We start from the raw sequence: 17,359 nt of genomic DNA, 5'->3' as shown, positions 1-17,359 counted from the left end.
TTTTTTGTACCTTTGGTTTCACCAAAGACGAAACAGTTAATCAGGTCCGCAACATGGGAGCAGCCGATTGAATTGAACTGAAGCTGAAGTTGAGCAATCGTACATATTGGTGACTTTTGAAACAAAGTTTGATTTCAAAACAAGAAACCTCTCTCCAGTATAAAAACTGAGGATGATTACAGTCGTACAATATTACCATACTACATTCACATAGATTTTGTTTCTCTTTTGGTGCATACAATTTCTCATAACAATTTAACTGCAAACTTACCCTTTTGCTTTCTTCTTTAGGAACGTAGATGGTTCTGAGTAATATACGTCAAAGGAAACAAAAATATAATTTAAGGCAAAATGATACTCAGCTATCAACAGCATTTGCTACAGAGGGTGATCCCGTCTGCTGTGCTGTGGCCTCAGCTTGCTTTTGCTGCTCAACAAACCTGCTCAACCACTGAAGCAGTTGAGCAGCCTTCCGCTTGCCCCTCTCTGTACCATTTTGTGCCAAGTCCACCAAATGACCCATCACTCCTAGTCCCTCTACTTCTGCTAGATGTTGGTCTTCAGCACAAAGATGCACCAAAATTGCAGCTGCATTCTCTTTGTTCCTTGGGGATCCATTTCTAATAAAATCTACCAAGACATGCGTAGCCTTGGCTGCTCCAATGTAGACTTCCCTTCAGGATGGCTAGCAAGTATTGCAAGTATGGCCAATGCCTCGTCCACCATTCCACTTCCAGGTTCTGTCAGTAAATGCATTAGCGTAGGTATGACTCCAGCTCTAACTGTTTTTCCCTTGTTCCCCTGGTAAATGCACAAGTTGAAGAGTGCTGTAGCTGCATCCTTTTTGCCCCTTCGCGTGCCTTCACTTAGCAGTGTCACTAACGGAGGGATTGCTCCCGAGGCACCGATTGCCACCTTATTTTCATCCACGACCGAAAGGCTGAAGAGGGTGGCTGCTGCATTCTCTCTAGCTTCCATACTCCCCTTCTTAAGCACCTCGACAACACCAGGAATAGCTCCAAATGATACGATACTTCCTCTGTTAACTCCACAAATGGAAAGGTTAAGAAGTGCTGTTACAGCATGTTCTTGGGTGCGTGAGTCAGGTGTTGAAAGGAGGCTCACAAGGAGGTATAGCCCCAGCTTCAGCAATGGCTACACGGTTATCTGCATTGCGTTTAGAAATAAGACGGATTTCACCTGCAGCCATTCTTTGGTCTTCAGGATTGCTGGAAGTGAGCTTATGGAGGAGAATTTCAATTTTGGCTCGTTCAGCAGGTGAGAAGGCAGATGTGGTTTTACTAGGTCGGGAACTACTGGGTCTTTTGGGTGGTTCGATTCCATTTGCCTCACACCATTGATCTATTAGACTACGCAATGCATAATTGGAAGTAAGAGTAGTGTTACTAAGAGTCTGTTGCGTCTTTGGACATGTTCCATGCCCTTGCTCCAGCCATTTCTCAATGCAAGATCGTTCATAAGTCTACAGAAGAGAGTAATAAAACCTGTTAAAAATATAGTATGAAGATCAACATAAACAAGACTTCAGCCTTTGCATACATGAGCAGCTCTCATAAAACGTATAACAAAATGCAAGGCTATTATAAACATCTTTCATTCAGCACCCAATTTATGTGCCAACCTCAAGTGTAGCTACTCCAAGCAAATTTAAATAGAGAATCACTTTATGATTAGGACCATTTTAGAATGAACTTTTGGCCAAATAGAATATTGGCATAACAACATGATACAATGAAACAAGCGAGATCAATAACCAAGCAAATATATCAAGCAATATTGAACATTCAAAGCAATCTAACTATAGGAGGGGCATGTGGTTTTCAAGACTGAAGTGTTAATATAAAACAAAAGAAATCTAAAATAAATATACCTGCCCTGTTGAAACAATGACAGGATCCTTCATCAGCTCAAGGGATATTGGACAGCGGAAATCATCTGGTATAACTGGGGTCTTGTGGTTTCGGTCAGTGGTTGTTTGCCCACTGCCATTCTTTTCTCTTGCAGGAGCGTCCAAGTTGGGATTTTCTGTCTGTACGAAATCCTTGATTTTCTTTAGCAAATTTGACATTTTCTCAAATATTGCACCGGGATCTCCACCACTCAGAGAAACCATCTCATGTAGAGCTAGTGATTCTTGTGTGAGTTCAGCTATTCCCACTAATTGTAACTTCTCAGCCAATCTCCTTAGTATATCTGGATCTGCTGCTGCATCATTACTCTTGTTGTACAGTGACAACAGATCATCATAGAGCTCAACATCAGGTGCATCAACCCTTCCTTTAGCTCTTCTGAACTGAGCTAGAACAAGCTCAACCTGAAAATAAAAATATTATATTGTGATTGCTTGATGGCACTGTATTCCATGTTGAAGATGACTGTGATTCAAATAATCATCTTTGGGCAACACAAAAAGGGGTTAATACAACATAGCATGAGAAGAAAGGTAACATGTAATTCTTCCAAGTATATGTCTAGTGATAGATCTGTACCTGTTCCTTAACTTCATCTAATATGTCAAGATTCTCATAAGAAATTCTACTCAAAGCCTGTTCCAATCGAGCTGTCACTTCATGGAATTTGTGCATAATCTGCTCCCTTTCTAGAACCTGCAAGTAGAACAAAAATAGTTTATCAGTCAGCAGCAAAGAATCCAAACCATAAACCATGCACATCCATGGCTTAGAGCCGCTTGGCGCGCTTCTTTACTGCCAAGTTCAAAGTGAGTGGCATAAGGTGAACTTCGTTTGTTAACTTCAACATCAAAACACCAAAATCGATGTCTGTGACAAACCAACACAATTGTTGACACAGAAATGCACGGGAAGGAATACAAAGAAACAAACCCGAACAGAAATTCCATATAAGGGTATTCCAAGTGAAATTGATCTCCCCTCCCCTCAAGTTGTAAGAAAGGATACATATCATCAAGAAAACCCACAACAAAACCAATGAATATGGCAACCGAATAAAGTATAATCAATCTAGAAAGTGCTCGGAAAAATATCATCAAGCCTAGGAACTTGGGAACTATTCATAGAGAATACTACTAACCACCTCATCCCCTTCCCTTCATCTCTAACTTCAACTCCTCCTCTGCTCCAATTTTACAACCAAAAAGATCCTCCAATCAAAGACCAGAAACAGAACAACCAGAATCTACGTGATATGGACGAAACAAAAAATATATCCATTTTTAGAATGAAAGAGTCAAATATTGTCCAGTTTTTACCTTAAATTTCAAAGGCTTCCAATTACAATTAGGATGATGACACCAGTTATTTTAAAAACCTCATGTACAAGAAGATTAACGGATGCAGAATTGAGCTTGTAAAACATAACAAGAGACAAGGAACGAAAATTATAAAAGAAATTCTCATAGTAGTTACTTCAAGGTGCAAAAAAAGAATATGTTGGCATGCTTTTTTCTAGTTTTAAATATTAATTAATCCAGGAAATAAATGGATCGCATCTATTTCCTTTTTCAATTAAAAGAAAATGCAACACTGAATACCATACAAAAGTTTCAGATTCTATTCACCTTCCACTAGATTGAACTGAAATTTTAGTATGATATTTAATATTTATCAGCTAATTTAAGGTAGCGTTAATGCAATAAATATTCTGATGTGTCCACGCACATACCAAGCTAAGTTTCCTCCACTTTCTCAGCAACCAAACAGTTCCAAAAGGGAAAGGGAAAAAATCGTAAAAAAATTACTCACGCACCAGGTAAATCTTGCTGCCTTCACTGCCGAATCTGAGCAACTCCTTAGCCGAAACCAGAGCCTCTTTCAACGATGCCAAAGCCTTTACCGTTTCTTCAGGGATTTGTTCTTTGCTTTCTCTAATCTCCTCAAACATCGACGTCAGCATCTTCAGCCTCCTGGCGAGATTGCAATACTCCTTCTTCACGGCGCAACTATAGTCGCCGATTGAAGCTATTTGGTTCACAGCATCGATCAAGCTCTGTACCAGCGCTCCTTTCTCTTCTTCCATTCCGAAACCAGATATCATTAAACGTGAAAAGGGCTTTGATATCAGTGGAGGTTGAGCATAAGTTTTGGAAAGCTAAAATGATGAAAAATCGTCTCCATTAGAGAAGAGTAAAATTGCAGAAAGACTGGTTAGACTTTTTCTTCCTCGGGTCGGCTTAGTGTGCTGAACCGGACCGGGTAAAAAGAGGAGACTGACAGTCTGATCCATTGTGTACGACTCTACGCGCAGGGTTCGGCTCGGCTCGGCTCAGCTGAGGCTGGGAATGGGTTTGTTAATTTTTCTGTTACACTAACGCCGGCTTGCGAGTCTGTGTAGTGTAGCTGTCATTGAACTGTAGTTGAATTGCACTTAAATGTTGGCGGGGCCCATTTCTATGTATCTTCCTATTTTAGCGTAATGTGCGCTTTTTTTCCCTTTGGTAGCAGTTGGATTTATTATTTTATTAATAAAATAATAGAATAAATTAGAATTATAATACACTTAAATATATAGAGAAAATAGAGACAATAATCATACAAAAATCATATTAAATATAAATATATGAATAAAAATGAAATATTATCTTGAGAATGAAGATCAACGTCAAAAAAATTTAATATTTTTTATAAAAATTCACAACATCTCTAAAATGAAATATTTTACGAAGTGACAAAGAAATTTGAGCGAACCTATTCAATTTTGATTTTATTAGTAAATTACTTTTTACCAAAGAAGATATTTGACTATACGTGATTATTGACAAATCAATCATAAAATAAATGTCGTGAGAATATTTGTATGAGCACCAAAATGATTGCAAAATTATACGAAAAACGTACTTAAAATTATAAGAATAATGTCACAAGAACATATAAAATGTGTGTCACAATAGACGAAAAAAATGTGTAAGAAAAATATAGATTCTTATTCAAAATTAAAAAAAAATAAGAAAACAAAAAATATGTTATGAAAAATAAGAGAGGAGGTTTTTTATTGAGAGAAAACATAGATTAAAAATACATTTTTAAGCTTAACATTTTACAAGCATGGGAGAATAGAACTAGTCCTTAATACGGACTCGATAGGTGATGCAGGCGGCGGAGTGAGCCGTCGTGGTGGCTGTTTGGGAAGATCAACCGTCACTTCTTTCTTACATGACAGCGTTTTGATGTAGTGGCTCATCTCTTCGGCTCGGTTCAGTTCAGCTGGTCTTCAAAATTCGAGCCGCTCTACCAAGATGTAGTTGAAGCCAAAAAAATATTATAAAAAAAGTCAATGTCCATGTCCTTTGGGTGGGGTCTCATTTGATAAGTGGGTTCTGGAGGGAAACCAACATTCTACTGTACTACAAGTGGCACGATCAGGACTTAATAACGAATCACTGTCGTCCATTTTTGATCGCCTGATCCTGTATATCTAACCAGAGGTTTTACTGTAAACTATTTTTTCTGTTATTTATAATCTAATATATAATTCCTAACTTGAATTTTACCATTTTTATGGTGATGTATGTGTTTTTATCCAATATAGTATTTTGAGTGCGACAAAATTTGATAGTTTTTTTTAATGTGATTATGTTTTCATCCAATATGATACTTAAATTTAATAAATAATTTTTACGTGTTTAAATTTAATGTATACGATTGAAGCGATATCATCACCCGCATTGAAGCTTCCTTGGAGGGTGTGGGGACAAGCTTTTGCTGGAGTTTTTCTCAGTAATCTATCTAATCACACGCTTTGATCCCTTCACTTAGAAGCGAAGTAACAGTCGCAGGAAGAAATGCGGATATCATTTATACTAGCAAAGGCTTGTCTTGGGACAAGTATGTGGTGTTATTGAGCTGAAGTACATTCACTCCATGGCTCTAGTAAGAATATTATCGTTGTGGACAAGTGTGTGAATATTATCGTTTCAGCCATCAACAAAGCGAATCGGAGACTGAAACAAAAAACGCTCGTCTCTGGAAATAAACAATGTGAAACCAATAATATAACTTAATTATCAAATTCTTCGACTTGGAATTCCAATTCTAAAGTTATTTGATTATATATTTTCTGAATTTGACTTTTTCCACAGCTTTTGAAACCACCCAAATGAATTTGACCCGAACCATCACCCTTTATTACTTTCTGCTTCACATCTCTTAATTTTTTTTCTTCTGAGGAGGCTAAAAATCCATTATCAATTTAGTTAGGTATTACCATAAATTTATTCTTAATTTTTTAAATTAAAATTTATTTTTAAAAAATATAATTTTTATATAAAATACTGACTAAAATATTAATCTAAATAGTCCAACTTTTAGTGGGCTCATAAACTTTCACTTTCTTGGTTAGTGGGTTCATCCATCATTGAAATGACGACCACCATAAATTTCCTTTTTCCTTGGTTTTTTTTTTCGGATCAGATCTGAAATTTGGTCTTTGATTCATGTTTCAACTTTCACAGAGGTGGAGAAGCTGCGGCAATTATATGATCAAAGGAAGATGTTAGCTTCGTCGAAATCGGTTGGTCGTTATACAATTTCATGCATCTCCGTTTTGCTTACTTAGTTTTCTCTCGTTTTGGTTCCTCTCTTCTTCTCATCTTCTCCGCTTTTCATTCAACTTACACTCTCTGGTCTTTTCAATCCAAAAAAATATGCCAAACTATTCAAAATTCTCGTTTTTCTGAAGTTCAATTAATACGCATCTTTCTTTTCTGTGCAGCTTTAATTTTGTTTATAGTTTTGGGATCTGGAGGGTGGTGTAGACGCGTCCTTGGATTCCGTGCATCTGCTCCGGCTTTTGTTTTCTTCAGTGTATTTTTTGTTTGGGGTGTTTATCTTGCTATTGTTCGAAAAGGTACCCTTGCTGCCCTCACTTTTTGAAGCTAAATTTGATCGCATGATCTCTTTTATTGCATCACCAATTTTTTTTGGGGGGAAATTATAGATCTATTGGCATAAGTGTAATCTCAATTGCTTAGCATCTGTTTTCATTATTTGAAATCTTGGATGAAGTTTAGCTCACTACAATATGGTGTCATTTCAGTAGTTAATAATGATATTTTGGATATTTTCCAGTAATTTGATTGTCAAAATTGGAATGAGGAAATTAATTTCCTTTTATTTTAAAACAACCTATTATTTGTTTTATTTTTGCAGCGAATGGAGAGATGATTATGCTCATCATTGGTCTATGTAGGTTGTTTCTCTTTGCCTTATTTAGTCATTTGCAACAGTCATAACTTGCTTAGTCGCATAGAAAATTTGTTCGACTAACTTTTTTTATCATTGATAAAACCCGCTAATTATGTTATTTCCAATGACAGGATCATGATAAAGGATCCTGGTTTTGTGGCACACGAGTCCTGTTTGGATGAACTTGACGAAAATTCTGTTCTTGGTGTTCAAACTCTCAATGAGGTTGTCCGTTTTCCTTTTTTTTTTTATTTCATGTGATTTGATTTGATTCGATTCATGAAGAAATAACAGTAGTAACATTCACATTGCTTGAAAAAAAGCTTGAAGTAACTGATTAGGGGTCTCTAATTTCTTAAAGTTGCAAGATGTATTTACCAAGTAAAGTTTGTTTGAAATGTGCAATCTCTCCTATTGGGTTCTATCAATGAATTTAAGACTGATAGTTTCCGGTCAACCTCATTCAAAATTTTGTTTCTAATTGGTCCCACCATGTCTTTGTTTCCTTTAAATTTTATTGATTTATTTGTTTATTCTCTTCCAGGGTTCTCTTTTACAAATGAGAGTACGATACTGTAAGAGCTGCAAGACATGCGTTCAGGGTTTTGACCACCACTGCCCTGCTTTTGGAAACTGTATTGGTACGAAAATTCAATATGTTTTTGGCAGTATATTTTTTAAAAATTTATTTGATTTCTCTATACCTTCTTAACCTGTTCTTCCAATGTAAATTATCCTTTGTTTATAAGATTATTCCTAACTAAATATAATCCTCCTTAGTGGTTAATGATTATTTTTGTTTCATCATGCAGGTCAGAAAAATTATTTAATCTTTATTGTTCTTCTGGTTGGATTTATTACTGCTGAAATTTCTTACGTAGTATGCTCCTCCCAGTGTAAGAATAAGCTTGAAGATACCTGAATTCTTAATCTACTAGCTTTAGTCTTGACTTACGAAACACTGATTCATTTGGATTCGTAGCTTTTGCCTACTTTACTCAAGTCATTTACTTTCTTAAGCACATGTTTATTTGCAGTTGCCTCAAAATTTCAAGTTTTAAAAGAAATTAGAATGGGGGTAAGTCATTGCTTTAATAGTTTATCTAATATATTTCCATCAGTTATCGGTGCTTATATATTGATGTTTCCCCCTTTTCTGCATGTTTTGGGTATAGACTGGTTCCATTTTGGTAATGGCAAGAAGCACATTGCTTTTTTGTGTTCTACAAGTGCTGTGGCAGGTTTGTATTGTTGGACTTCTAATTTTGTTCTTTTTTATGGATCCTCTAGGTGTATCTGTTGATATTTATTTCCCTGTTAAAGTCTATCACTTAAGAATTTTATCTCTTTGCAGGGGCTATTTCTGATATGGAATGTCTATTGCATATGTTTCAATATCAGAGCTGAAGAGTGGGTAAGTTCCCTGCTAGACCATGGATAAACTATTTTTTTAAAATGGACATATTTTCAAGTTTGCATTGTTAGAAATAGTTTATTTAATCTGCAATAAACGTAATAAGAGAAAAATGAGAAATGATGTGCAGGTAAACTGGAAGAAGTATCCAGAGTTCCAACTTAATGTTTCATCTTTACCAGGTGACATTTTTATTAGAACAATTCTTATTTCTGGATATCCATGTTTTATAATGTTCTCTCTCTCTCTCATTTTTATTCAATTGTCTGCATCCAGGAGAGAACTTTCATGAGATGAGGTTTAAAAATCCATATAATAAAGGATTCCTGAGAAATGTCAAGGAGTTCTTAACGTTGAAATGATGGAAGTCTTGCTGCTCATCTTGCTTCTGGTGCAAACCCTGGTTGTTTTGCCTCTCTCATGCTTAGCTCCAGTTTTCCTTGGCGACAGTTTTGACTTCTCAAACACGAGTGCATACTGCAAAGTTTCGATATTTGGTTTTTCAGGACATGCCTCTAGAAGGTCAATTAGAGGGTGCTGATTAGTGTGCAGCATTTTTGGTGCATGGCAGGTACGTGTCTCGTTTATTGTGGTTAGATATTCTTCAATCTTGGCCATTTATTGGAAAAAAAGTTGAACTGGCAATTTTAACCACCAATTGAGAAAAAAAGTTTCGATATTCTCGTTTATTGTGTTTAGAGAAAATGATTACAGTTAATTACCACGAGATAGAATAGTATAAAGGGGAATTAAGGATTTTATAATTACTATTCCCCTTGTGTCATTTTTTACTGTTTCATTCGAGAAAAATGGGTGAAAGTGAGTTGTTTGCTATAGCTAGGCTATTTTCTGTTATCATCAACAACCATAATGGATTAATGGCCTTTTAAGATCGAATCTGGCAAAGTGCTGGTCATATTCAGCCTGTTGTAGCAGAACTGGCCGAATCTGACTCAACCATGGCCCAACTTTTTGTTGCTGGCTTTGGCAATAGCCTTGTTGGACATTGCTTGTCATGGCTAGATATGGTGATGGGATTTATATCGGTTAATGTGATTCCCGTTTCAATAATTTCAAATGTTAATTGTGAAATATTAAATTTCATAGTTGGAAGTAATATGTTATTGGTGGTCCGTTGCCCCAACTATTTTTAGCATACGACCACCTAATTTCTTGGTCTGTCTAACACCCTCCCCGTAATTAGTCAGTCCTTTCCCTCCATTAACAGCTAAGATTAGAATCACAATATGTAATGACCATAACTGAGTAGCATATATGAATATAGGGACAGCAGAATTACATGTGCGGGATACCGATCCAACTGAAGAAACTAGCTTCGTCAATGTTCATGGCTTCCCTTTGGATCACATAAAACAATACAGAAACTGAAGCATTGTATTGAAGTTCCAATGCCACTATGAGAGATCAAGAAAACACAAGATGCTTTAATTTTTGTTCCTTTTTCTTTTTTGAGTAAAATGCTATTAGCTTTAACATTAAATTATGAAGATGAAAGATTTGATATTACTTGATAGAAACTTACCTATGCAAGATGTTGGCTGTAGAAATAGTTTGTTCCTGCACTGTTTCTTTGAATTCGGTTTGTGAAATTGTATTTGCCAATCTCTCTCCACCATCCTAACGAACCACCATGGTCTTCTATTGTGGAAACAATATAACCAAGATTCAGTCATAGCACCACTCCACATCCATATCCCATCATTGCACATGTAATTGTCTTTTTTCTTTTGCCTTCAAAAGACTATTGTATTTGCAATGATGGGATTTGGATGTAGAATGGAGTTAGGATTGAATTTGGGTTATATTGTTTTTACAACAGGAAAACTATCGTGGTTTGTTAGAATGGTTGGGAGAGATTGATAATACAATATAACAAATTGAATCCAAAGAAACAGAGCAAGAATAAACTAGTTTTGTATCTAACATCTTGTTTAGGTAAGTCTCTAGCAAGTATATCTAAAGTTTCATCTTCTTAATATAATATTTAAGCTAAATCAAATGTTTGTTTAAAGAACCTTATATTGACGTGGTAACATAATTTTTTTAGACAATTTTCCCTCCTTTTTCTTCCCGAAATATCCATATTGACTATGGAATAATATTAAATTCAAAATTTTGAGATCCACTATGGGTCAAGAATGTTCATGTTGTCTTAGTGTGGATTTGAATTCTGACATTTGTTCCGAATATGTAATACTTTTCTACTTGATCGGAAAAAAATTAGTCGGGTTTTTAGATCATCTTTTGGCATGTAGTATACTTGTTTAAAAAATGATTCCACTTTGAGAATTTGGGTTTCCGAATTTGAAAATGTTTTTTTTTTTATCATTGATGACTCCAAATTTCAAAACTTAAATGGATACAATTAAAATGTACAAAGTCCAAGTAATAAAATATATATGTCGACCAAAGTATGCTTAATCGTGTACGGAACAAACTTCTTAAACAAAAGATTCAGCGGGACAGCACCAGCATTTAGAATCGTATTGATGTCTACTTCTAAGATCCTCTTAGCATGGCCCAACCACTTTCGTGCAAGCCATATCTACTTCTTAACTGGTGCATAGTTTTGCAGTAAAAGAAACTTGAAATCTTAATCATATATCTATTTGATAACGTTGGTATATAATCTCGGCCAGTGAGATCGAAAAGCGTTAGCCATTAACTAAGCAGGTACGTGGAATCTTAGCCTAGAGATCCCCAACAATCTTTGCAACTTGCTTTCAAGTTTGCACGTTGCATCAACGTATTATATTTTAAGCTTATCAATAATAATTAATAAGCCTGAAAATTTCTAAGGTGGTATGGTATGATCAAAGCTTAAACAATCATTACCCCTGTTGCTCAAGTAAATGAAATCGATAATCAAGATAGACGTAGAATTTTATATAAGGAGGTATTACAAAGTTATATTAGAAATTTCAAAGAGTAAAATTAAATAATCAATAAAATACACGAAAAATATAAATAAACTATATGAATATTTAAATTTTTTAGAAATAAGATTGTTTACTTTAGCACTCTCAGTCCGTTCTTGTCATTGATGAGGATTCGGCTTTAAGGTGGAAAGAATTGGCTTGAAATGGAAGTCAAACCAATATAAGGAATTTATTTCCAATGTTAATGCTGCTTTCATTGCATGATCAACGAGATACTTATGGAACTTGGAAGGAATAAAATTTGAAACAACTGGTTTCAGACGATATATATATATATATATATATATATATATATATATATATATATATACTTGATTTTTCAATATTAGGGTTTTTAGGAAGTGGACAGTCAAGTTGCTGATGCAGAACACGTTTATCAAACTTTGTCCATCAATGAGTTCACATTTGGCTAATGACAAACTAATATTAAAATTTTAGTTTAGGGTTTCATAAGTCATACTTGTTGATTTGAACCCAGTAATATGATTTTGGTTTTTATGCATTATTCAAATTCAGGATTTCGTCACATAATTTATTCATCTATTTTTTATAATACTATTAGCTAATTGACACAAATCTTTTAATTAAAAGTAATCAACATCATTAATTTTATAGATTAACTAATGATATTATAAAAGTAGAGGGTAAAACTACACAAAATTAAAATATATGAATCAAATCCAAAATTTCAAGTTTTCAACATGATAGAAAGGATCAAAACCGCACTCTAGTCAAAGTAAAATACTTTATGTTTGAATAGTTAAAAAAATCAACTATTGAACTGGGGTTTAACAACTTTTTGAATTGAAAAAAAAAAATACTAGTCTTGGAGATTGAACTTACACCACCAGCTGTACAACTAGGGATGACAAACAGGCGGGTTGAGTGCGGATACCCCCTCCCCCATCCCCATACCCACCTAATATTTTTCAATCTATCACCCGCCCACCATCCATGATGGGTAAAAAATTTTAAATCCACACCCGCCCACGCGGGTACATTCTCAAATCAATCCCCACACCCACTACTCAACTAGAGATGTACCCGACTAGACTCGCTTGACATCAAACTTAAGTTATACATAAGCAACAAACACATAAATAAAACTAGTACTTACTCATTTTGCCCTAAACTGATATCAAGTAGTCTAAGTTCCATTCCAATCCGAATTTCAGTACGTTTCCACAGTTTCGATAAGTTTTGATATGTTCCAACCAGTATCAATGCATGCAGATTGATATAAGATTTCGACATTTTAACTAAAAAACGAGTATTTTATTATGCAATCCCTTCCAATATCCTAAGACAATGAATCATTTATACCAAAAACACCACAAAATCCAACATCATTTGAAGATCGGCAGAAACATGATAGTAACAAATGAAACTGAGAAATACGTAGATAGGAATGGCAAACGGGCGGGGCGGGTGTAGATACCCCATCCCCCATCCCTATACCCACCTACTATTTTTCAATCCACCACCCGCCCACCACCCATGATGGGTACAAATTTTCAAATCCACACCCGCCCACGCGGGTACATTTTCAAATCCATCCCCACACCCACTACCCACTAGTGACATACCCATCTAGACCCGCCTGACAACAAACTAATGAGATGTTGGAGTTGGTTCCCAGAAAGTTCGTGATGGGGTAGCAGCGCATGCTTCAATTTGTCAGAGGAGTGGCTCTACGAATGTTATGGAAACAGATTATAGGGAGCATGTAGTAACAGAGCTAGATTGTTGTGTTGCTTTCGATGTTAATGCTCATAGTGCGCCTAATATGGGTTTTGAGGGGCTAAAGAACATGGAAACTGCTTCTTTTGATGTTAATGCTTATAGTACGGCTAATTTGTGTTTGGATGGGCAGCATGGGCTAAAGAACATGGAAAGTGACGTGGTTAGTGGGATTATGGGTTTAATCAAAGAGCCGAATATTTTCCTAATTAAATACCAGATTAAAGACTAAATATCCTTAATATTTAGTTAAATTATATGTTATATATTATATAATATTAAAATTTATAAATTAGTCTCTAAAATTACACCTAAATTCATAATGGTCCAAAATTTAATAGATATTTAGCTGGACGGGCGGATGCGGGGTGGGTAATGTCTCAAACCCATTACCCGCCCACCACCCACGACAGGTACCACTTTATAAATCCACACCCGCCCACTACCCGCTAAAATTATACCCATCCCCGCTCCAATTGGAGCGGATGCGGTGCGGAATCCACGAAACCGTACCCGTTTGCCATCCCTATACGTAGAACCCAGACTGTCTTTGAAGATCGGCGCAGTAATGACTAATGAGAGGTTTGAAAGGAAAAAAATTATGCATAAACTTAACTTATCCCTAATATTTGGTTAAATAACCAATTATATCTTATACAATATTAGGATTTATAAATTAGTCTTTAAAATTACACCTAAATTCATAATGGTCCAAAATGTAATGAATATTTAGCTGGGCGGGCGGATGCGGGGCGGGTAAGGTGTCAAACCCATTAAAATTATACCCATCTCTATCCCAATTATATTTTTTATACAGTATTAGGATTTATATCCACTAAAAAACGAGTATTTTATTATGCAATCCCTTCCAATATCCTAAGACAATGAATCATTTATACCAAAAACACCATAAAATCCAACATCATTTGAAGATCGGCAGAAACATGATAGTAACAAATGAAACTGAGAAATACGTAGAACCCATACTGTCTTTGAAGATCGGCGCAGTAATGACTAATGAGAGGTTTGAAAGGAAAAAAAATTATGCATAAACTTAACTTATCCCTAATATTTGGTTAAATAACCAGTTATATCTTATACAATATTAGGATTTATAAATTAGTCTTTAAAATTACACCTAAATTCATAATGGTCCAAAATGTAACGGATATTTAACTGGACGAGCAAATGCGGAGCGGGTAAGGTGTCAAACCCATTAAAATTATACCCATCCCTGCCCCAATTATATTTTATACAGTATTAGGATTTATATCTACTACCCGCGACGGATACCACTTTCTAAATCTACACCCGCCCACTACCCACTAAAATTATACCCATCCCTACCCCAATTAAAATAAATACGGTACAAAATCCACGAAATTATACCCGTTTACTATCCTTATGTACAACCCTATATGCATAATGTTGTTCATTTTAACTTGCTTATGCATCCTGTTGAAATGGGTTCAGAACTGTAGCAAAAAATGCAAATCAATGGCCCCAAAAGACATACATGCATATGTATGTATCATCAGTGCATGATGGGATATTCCTTAATGTGGATGGAACCCACTAGAATAGTGAAAAGCTGACATTTTCGGATAACTATTTTCAAACCCTTTTTTCCCCTTAATTATTTCAATCTTAATATGAAAACCCCTTTTTTTCTCCTTAATTATTTCAATCTTAATATGAAAAACAGGGCATAATGTAAGAATGTTTCTAATATATGGTGAAATAGTTATTTTTATTTTTTTTAGGATTTTAACTCCTAACGTTCTATTTGAGAACAAAATTCTCATCTATAAATAAAAATAGTTTGTTAACAAATAATATTATAAAATACGAATCTTTTTATCCTAAAATAAAATGTTGAGAGTTAAAATACTCTCGAAAAAAATAAGGGCTAAAGTGATTATTTAGTTAAACATTATGACATTTTTATACTAAAATGAAATACTAGGACCAAAATGTTTTAAAAAATAATCAAAATTAAAATGATTATTTAATCAAATATTAGGAATATTTATAGGTAAAATTGATAGAAAGGTTCTAATTCCAAACTAAGTTTTTTCCCCTTCTAACTTTTGTTCACTTGAGCATGAATCAAGGATGGAAATTGATAACTATTTGACTATTCGTTAATGTGCAGGCTTCATTGACTATCATCTTTGAGTAAAATTTAATTTTTTAAATTAATTTTTTATATATTGAGTTTATATAATTTTATGCACTCTTCGATTGATTAGATGATGGTAGTATATAATTTTAAAATAGATAAACTACATCATATGATATTAAACTATATTCAAATGATTGTTTTCATCATTAAATCTTAAAAGTTATAAAATTAGTATTAAATTTATTGAACTATTATAAAATGATTATTATTTTTTTTCGAATTGTTATAAAATGATCATAAAATTTTAAGACAAAATACACTAAAAGTCATTAAACTATGCTTAAATAATCATTTTGGTCACTAACTTTCAAAAGTAATAAATTGATCACTAAATGTATTAATTTATTATAAAATAATAATTAAATTTATCGAATTATTATAAAAACAATCATTAAATTTTATTAAACTACTAAAAAATGATCATAAAATTTATCAAAATCTTACGAGTATTATAATGTTACATTAATCATTGTATAATAGTTCGACAAATTTAATAATTATTTAATAATTTTTAAAAATATAATGGTCTAAACAAACATTTGATCAAATTTTCAATAAATTGATACCTACTATATAAAACTCGTATCTAACATATAAGAACAGATAATGTCCTTAAAATTTAATAGAATTATTTATTATTTTTTAATTTGAAAACGTATATATTTAAAAATTTAATTGTTCAGTGCAGTTAACCTTTAAAAAGGCTGTAGATATGGCAGTGAAGAAGGTAGATCCTCCATGGCAATGATGAATTAGAAAAAGGATTTTATAAATTTATAAAATTTTAATAGAAATAAATTTATTAAAATTTAGAGACGAAAATATATTATTTATTATATATAAAAAAATTATTTGGTTTGCCTGCTCACCTAGCATGTGCCTTTGTATCCCAATCTCTGGTCCCTTCTAATCCCAATTATTATTTATTATTAGTTTAGTAATAAAATGTTTAATAAATTGATAACACCGACATTTTGTTCCCTCCTTAGCTTAATTTATTGAGTATAATTATTACATATACTCCCCCTACCCATTCCTACTATTTTCCCACTTTTCTGGAAACTTTAATTAGGATATTATATATTTTTAAATTTATAATACCATGTTTAAAATATATATTTTATTATTTATAAAATATTTTTTTAAAATAACGTTAAATATCTAAATTAATTAATTATGAAACTTTGGACCTTTACTTGTTTGAATGGACTTGACATTAATATCAAATTGAATTAAAATTAAGATATTTGAACTAAAAGTTTTATTATTTACAAGATAATATATTTTATCAGCTATTTTGGTTTTTGATATACCTACCGAATCGTTTCCGCTATCGATTGTTTTATTGAACCAGATTGGACGATGGATATTTTCAGACGACTTCATATTAATGTTTTTTAATAAAATAAAATAAAAAGTACTAAGGTCGTTTGTTTCTGTTGAATTTTTAAAAAAAAGAAGAAGAATATTACTTGTAGGTCTAAAACTCATGACCTAAAGGAATATGAGAAAATAAAGATAAACAACATAGTCAACCGATCAAATATATTCATGCTAAAGATAATATAAGAATATATTACCCTTCATCAATAAAATCACTTCTTAAACTCCATCGACATATTGATTTTAATCTCTTTAGAATAATAATATTGTATTCGAAATCTCTACAAATAATAAAATATCTGTAATCCCCTTCAAAAAATAAATGACAAAATAAAATTTACTTGTGACACTTTGTTTAGTTTTTGACGTTACCCCACGGTTCGAAATGCTGGTTAAAAAGGAATGGATAGTTTGGAAGAATTAATTGTTAATTTAGCTAAAAACCACATTTGCCTAGCATACAATTTTACAATATTTGTTAATAGTATCGGATAAT

At 33.6% G+C, this 17,359-nt stretch overlaps 1 protein-coding gene and 1 pseudogene across 1 annotated transcript; one reads left to right on the top strand and one right to left on the bottom strand.

Moving 5' to 3' along the window:
• Nucleotides 1-234: 234 nt before the first annotated feature.
• LOC120198839 lies at nucleotides 235-4,153 on the bottom strand (annotated as a pseudogene).
• Nucleotides 4,154-5,779: 1,626 nt separating this feature from the next.
• LOC120198823 (probable protein S-acyltransferase 16) lies at nucleotides 5,780-10,620 on the top strand. The gene is made up of 11 exons (XM_039200085.1): nucleotides 5,780-5,822; nucleotides 6,709-6,843; nucleotides 7,146-7,185; nucleotides 7,313-7,406; nucleotides 7,726-7,822; nucleotides 7,994-8,077; nucleotides 8,219-8,259; nucleotides 8,357-8,422; nucleotides 8,536-8,595; nucleotides 8,726-9,166; nucleotides 9,887-10,620. The coding sequence occupies exons 1-10, from the start codon at nucleotides 5,780-5,782 to the stop codon at nucleotides 8,885-8,887; spliced, it is 822 nt and encodes a 273-aa protein (XP_039056016.1). The 3' UTR covers nucleotides 8,888-9,166; nucleotides 9,887-10,620.
• Nucleotides 10,621-17,359: the final 6,739 nt, after the last annotated feature.

This window comes from Hibiscus syriacus, unplaced genomic scaffold (genome assembly GCF_006381635.1).
Source record: "Hibiscus syriacus cultivar Baekdansim isolate YM2019G1 unplaced genomic scaffold, ASM638163v2 tig00004810_pilon, whole genome shotgun sequence".
NCBI classification, from domain to species: domain Eukaryota; kingdom Viridiplantae; phylum Streptophyta; class Magnoliopsida; order Malvales; family Malvaceae; genus Hibiscus; species Hibiscus syriacus.
The sequence above is the reverse complement of the archived record's forward strand: the minus strand, read 5'-3'. Positions and strand labels throughout refer to the sequence as shown.

Coding starts and splice junctions, on each gene's coding strand:
- LOC120198823 (XM_039200085.1), top strand. CDS start 5,780: ATGCGGATATCATTTATACTAGCAAAGGCTTGTCTTGGGACAA. Junction 8,423..8,535: donor TTCTACAAGTGCTGTGGCAG/GTTTGTATTGTT, acceptor ATCTCTTTGCAG/GGGCTATTTCTGATATGGAA. Junction 8,596..8,725: donor ATATCAGAGCTGAAGAGTGG/GTAAGTTCCCTG, acceptor AATGATGTGCAG/GTAAACTGGAAGAAGTATCC.